The 5285-nt window shown below is 36.0% G+C and overlaps 1 protein-coding gene across 2 annotated transcripts in view; it reads left to right on the top strand.

Annotated features, from left to right (window-relative positions):
* Window positions 1-736: 736 nt before the first annotated feature.
* Window positions 737-5285, top strand: part of LOC116028946 (protein ZINC INDUCED FACILITATOR-LIKE 1-like) — a 6130-nt gene continuing 1581 nt past the window's right edge. The window contains exons 1-17 of one of the 2 annotated variants that reach the window (XM_031270804.1): window positions 737-890; window positions 996-1233; window positions 2149-2189; window positions 2353-2413; window positions 2500-2602; window positions 2719-2821; window positions 2937-2990; window positions 3103-3165; window positions 3325-3374; window positions 3512-3587; window positions 3675-3845; window positions 4017-4104; window positions 4288-4373; window positions 4454-4561; window positions 4705-4749; window positions 4828-4916; window positions 5011-5054. In XM_031270804.1, coding sequence (XP_031126664.1) covers window positions 1074-1233; window positions 2149-2189; window positions 2353-2413; window positions 2500-2602; window positions 2719-2821; window positions 2937-2990; window positions 3103-3165; window positions 3325-3374; window positions 3512-3587; window positions 3675-3845; window positions 4017-4104; window positions 4288-4373; window positions 4454-4561; window positions 4705-4749; window positions 4828-4916; window positions 5011-5054 — 1342 coding nt within the window. In that variant the 5' untranslated portion in view covers window positions 737-890; window positions 996-1073. Of the gene's footprint in view, window positions 1234-2148; window positions 2190-2352; window positions 2414-2499; window positions 2603-2718; window positions 2822-2936; window positions 2991-3102; window positions 3166-3324; window positions 3375-3511; window positions 3588-3674; window positions 3846-4016; window positions 4105-4287; window positions 4374-4453; window positions 4562-4704; window positions 4750-4827; window positions 4917-5010; window positions 5055-5285 lie in introns of both variants that reach the window. The other variant, XM_031270803.1, reaches the window with a different exon arrangement.

Genomic DNA, 5285 nt, shown 5'->3' with positions numbered 1-5285 from the left:
TATATATATATATATATATATATATATATATATATATATATATATATATATATATATATATATATATTATAGAATATTTAATTGTTTTAAGTATTCAAGTTTTGATATAAATAAGAAAAACATTATAGTACGTATCTCATTCTTATCTAATCCCAAAAAAAAAAATGTGGACGTGGGTGCATGGCAATACGTCCAGAAATTAGCAATCAACCAAAATTGACTAATAATTACTACTCCGTATATGGAAAACTAACTAATTCAAAAAGAAGAACTGCGCGACAAAGAAAGATGCATGCATGGCATTGGCAGCATGTGAGAGTCGTGTTTGTTACAACACCAAAACAATAAAATTGGCGCCGTACGTAATTTGTGGTTCCCATTCATTATTCATATTTCATTTCTGGGACCAAATGCTCCACCCCCACACTGGAACTCTGTCTGAGTTATCTGGACATTCTCATTTAATTTCATAATTGTTGTCACCAAACGTTTCAGGCTATCAAATAGGAACTAAGTTATTGGTCCAATTACAATATAATTGAAGCATGTGTTACATTTCAATTAAAAGAAAAATACTATTTCATACTTTTTACTCTCTCACACAGAAAAGTTTGATGTTGAAACTTTTTTTGGGATCTACAGAATGAAGATAACATATCATGAGAGTGAAAGTGATGGAATATAAAATGAGAGTTCACATAGCATAACTCCAATTAAAAGCAGATAGTTGGATGACACATTTATGTTATATTATATGCTCAGCAATGGCATTCACAAAATAATGAGAGTTGAGCGCCACGCATCTTACTTTGTACGGAGGTGTTTCTTTTGTCTTTAAGAAGAAAAGGTTCAGGCTTTGGTGCTGGCTGCGCTGCTGAGTTGTTAATGAAGTTAAGAATTTTATTTATTTTTTATATATAAATCATTCTGTCCACTCTCTCTCTATATATAATTATATAGTTTAGAAAGTATAAAGTTGTGTGTAAATGTTTAAGGATTGGTAAAGTTGAAGATCGAGTTGTATAGTGAAAGAGTAAAAGCAAAATTGTGGAGAGAAGAGTTGAAGGTGGAAAATGGCGGAGAGTGGCGGAGAGGTGAGGAGTTGTTTGTTGAAGAGTGAAGAAGAGGAATGGGAGTTCTGCGCGGGTTGCAATATTGAACGGATGAAGCGTTCCAATGCCGGAATCCCGTTTAAGCATCTGTTCTTCGTCGGCGTTATTACACTCTGTGCTGGTCGATCATCTCTTCTCTCTCTCTCTCTATATATATATATGTGTTTATGTGTATGTATATGTCAATGTAAATGAGATTTGAGGAACTAATGTAACCCAGGTAGGTGTAGGCTTCCATCGTTTTCTTCTTTTCAGCCCGCCCACTAAGGTTGATAGGTGCATTAATGGTGGACCCTCAATTCACCAGTGAGCCTTTTACAAACTCAGTTTTGACCATAGCTAATTTGGTCTTAGAACATACATAAGCTCAGCTCGAGTATTGTATGCTAAATTTACCGAGTGGTAAGTGGTAATTCCGGGGTGTTGATGATCCATTTGGATTCAGTAGTGGAAGAAGCACTATGTTTTTATGTCGGAAATTGGACAATACAATTCTGTCCTCTCCGGTGATTCTGTCTAAGCATTGAATTCCTGGTTGCTGTTAATAATTGTCAAGCTTCTTAGGCCTAAGAGGTAAACCAACTTATGTTGCTGACCAGCTCTAACCAGAAAGGTTAATAGACAGCTCCCATTGAGAGTCGAACTTGTAACCTTGTAGTTACCAAGTCAACAGTCTAACCAACTTAGCAGTGGATACCCCTAGCTCTAAACTTTTTGAATGCATGTAAAACTGTGAAAGGGAAATGCCAAAAATATAAAGATTCTTTCTTATTGGTCTTTAAGCACCAAGTGTATTAGCTTTGTGTATTCATTTTCTTGACTAAGTTGCTTTTTATTTCATTTTCCTTGGATGATACAGTGGATTGAGTGGAATTACTATTTGAATATAAACAGATTAATAAGATGATACAGTGGATTGAGTGGAATTACTATTTGAATATATGAGGCAATATAGTTATCTTATGATATCTATTTCTAGCTAGCTTCTTATTTTTCTTGATTTAATTGCATTCTTTTCTATTGTGTTCCTCTACAGCTTTGCCAATCTCGTCGCTCTTTCCTTTCCTTTATTTTATGGTACATCCTTCTACTGAACTGTACTTTAAGGTTTTCCAGGTGTTGTCTAATGCATAATATGTTGTAGAATGTCACATCTTACAAGATTGTCAGTTCTACAGTGTGTTCTTTATGCATCAAATTAGTTTAGCAACTTCAGTACTGTCATCTTGATTTCCTGCAGATCAAGGATTTTAACGTAGCAGAAAAAGAAGAAGATATTGGTTTTTATGCTGGGTTTGTAGGTTAGATTCTTTGCACACTATTTCCAAAAAATAATATTGTGCAAATGTGCAATTACTTATTTTTTATGTCTGAATATTTTTTCAAGGATCTTCATACATGGTTGGAAGAGCTTTGACATCCCTTCTTTGGGGAGTGGTGGCTGATCGATGGGGTCGTCGACCAGTTGTAATATTCGGCACAGCTGCAGTGTTAGTTTCAGTTTTGTAGCGTGTTCCTGTTGGATAAAAATTATAGTTATTCAGATTTTTTATGAACGGTGCTAGCTTAGTTTTGATGCCCGTTGTCTAAATGGTAATAACTACAGGGCAATCTTCAACACGCTTTTTGGCCTTAGTATAAATTTTTGGATGGCAATTACTACAAGGTTTCTTCTAGGAAGTTTGTGTGGAATACTCGGTCCAATGAGGGTATGTCTCGTGAATTTAACATCCCATTCTGATTAGATACTCACTTTCGTATTGTTTAATAAGTCTGCAGTAGTTACACTTCTAACCTGTGATATCTATGCTCGCAATGATCCAGGCATATGCTGCAGAAATTTGCCGTAAAGAATACCAAGCTTTGGGCATGTCTGTAGTAAGATTATCTACTAGGCCCTCTTTTTTGTATATCTGTTATAACCCGAAACTTGTTTTTTCAAATATTAACTATTACTACTATTGTTATTTTTAATTTTTTTATTTTGTAGATAAGCACGGCATGGGGCATAGGCTTGGTAATTGGTCCGGCTCTTGGGGGTTTTCTTGCACAGGTACAATAGTGTGAGGGAGATCTCTAAATGCCAAAATCCTAGGATGTTTTTGCAGTGTTTCAGATTGACAGATATTCATGTAGAGTTTAAGAGAACGAATACTCATAGGGTTGCTCTTATGTTTGCTGATAACGTTTGCTGACATTAGTCTTATTATAGCCTGCAGACAAGTATCCCAATATATTTTCTAAAGAAGGCCTTTTTGGAAGGTTAGTGATATCTTCTTGGGTGTACCCAAACCCGAGGAACTTCATGTTACTAGTTTATCTCTCTCGTGCTCTCTTGTTTTCTTTTTCGTTGTTGTTAGATGATACCTAACAATTCTAAATCACATTTGATTTTTCAGATTCCCATATTTCTTACCTTGTCTTCTGATCTCACTTCTAGCGTTGGTTGTATTGGTCTTCACTTGTTGGCTTCCGGTATTTTTTGTATAAACCAAATTATCTGTTCGTACACATAATATGAAACCCGGGTTTTGTCTGCTGACAAATTCTATACCACTGCAGGAAACACTGCACAACCATAGTTCAAAAGACGTGGAACAAATAGATGAGTCTAATGTACCTCGGAACAACAAAGCTTCCCAATCTCAAAAGAGCCTATTTAAAAATTGGCCTTTAATGTCTTCAATTATAGTCTACTGCATTTTTCAACTTCACGATATAGCCTACACAGAGGTAATTCATACGAAAGCTCTCTATTCTTTGATCTTTCTTCTATTCACACCGTAAATGGGACATGGCCAACCCCATAAAGTTATCGTGCCTTGGTATTAATTGCTCAACTCGGTAGTATATTGTTTCCCTTTTGGCTACTTATGCATTGTCTTTGACTCGTTATTTCCTCAGATATTCTCCTTGTGGGCTGTTAGTCCTAAAAAGAATGGGGGGTTAGAGTATACGACTTCGGATGTTGGTGAAGTTCTTTCCGTCACTGGTATAAAGATGAAGCTCAAATCTTTGTTTTTTTTGTTTGAAACCCAAATCTTTGTTAGTAAATTAGCTTCTGTGGCATTTTACGTTTTTGTGCCTTTTCTAAGTTTAAGGAGGTTAAGACTGGATTTCATTTGTTTTGCCAGTGTTCAGTATTGAAAATATCCTTTTTTTCTTGATCTATCAGGCATGGGTCTGTTGCTTTTTCAGCTATTCCTATATCCATTAGCGGAGAAAAGTATGGGAACAATCATGGTTTCTCGCATTGGAGCAGTAAGTCTGTGATTATATTGAAGTGAGATATTCAATCTCGTTTTCATATTAATTAGTTAGGGGATTGCTTTCATTTGCAGGTATTAAGCATACCTTTGCTGTTCAGTTACACCTACATTGCTCTGTTATCGGGTCTCTGCCTCTTCATTGTGCTTAATTGTGCTTCGTTGTTAAAGAATGTGTTGTCTGTAAGTTTCCAAGAAATTCTAATTACCTACCTTAAAACGTTCAGTTACCTATTCTCTTTCGTGTAATGTCTTGTTCTCGAGGATGAACTTTTGATGTGTTTTAGAATGAATCTGCAAGCTCAATAAATTGTCCCATGAAACAGGTATCCATTACGACGGGATTATTCCTTATACAGAATAAGGCTGTGGTAAGCTCTTACTCGCCAAGATGTGTATTTTTCTTCTCGTTCTCTAAAATAGGATTTAATCGAGAAGCTGAATTCCAGTCCCAGGAACAAAGAGGTGCAGCTAACGGCATTTCTATGTCTGCAATGTCTCTTTTCAAAGCCATTGGCCCTGCAGCTGGAGGTGCAATGTGAGTAGTTCTGTTTCTTCCTTTTTCGTTTTCTTCTGTGTCTTCCGCATATTACTATTCATTGTGAGTAAGTTGTGGTCTTTAATGCTTTTAGATTTTCTTGGGCTCAAGGGCGCGAGGATGCAAGTTTTTTGCCAGGTAGAGTGTTTCTCTAATATTGTTTTCGTGTATTTAATACTGTCTAGTAACTATGCAAACCCACAAAGCCACTATCTGAGGGGAAAAGCTAATAGGCCGCTCTCTCTCACTGGAAATCAAACTTCTGTTATCAAGCCAAGTCTGACCAACTTGGTTGGGTTGTCCCGTTATTTTCTTTTGTAAATAACTTGTTTCCACCTTGTACTAAAAAAAAAAAAAAAAAAAAAAAAA

This window comes from Ipomoea triloba, chromosome 9 (assembly GCF_003576645.1).
Source record: "Ipomoea triloba cultivar NCNSP0323 chromosome 9, ASM357664v1".
Taxonomy (NCBI): domain Eukaryota; kingdom Viridiplantae; phylum Streptophyta; class Magnoliopsida; order Solanales; family Convolvulaceae; genus Ipomoea; species Ipomoea triloba.
Note: the sequence above shows the minus strand (reverse complement) of the source record. Positions and strands in the feature narration are given on the sequence as shown.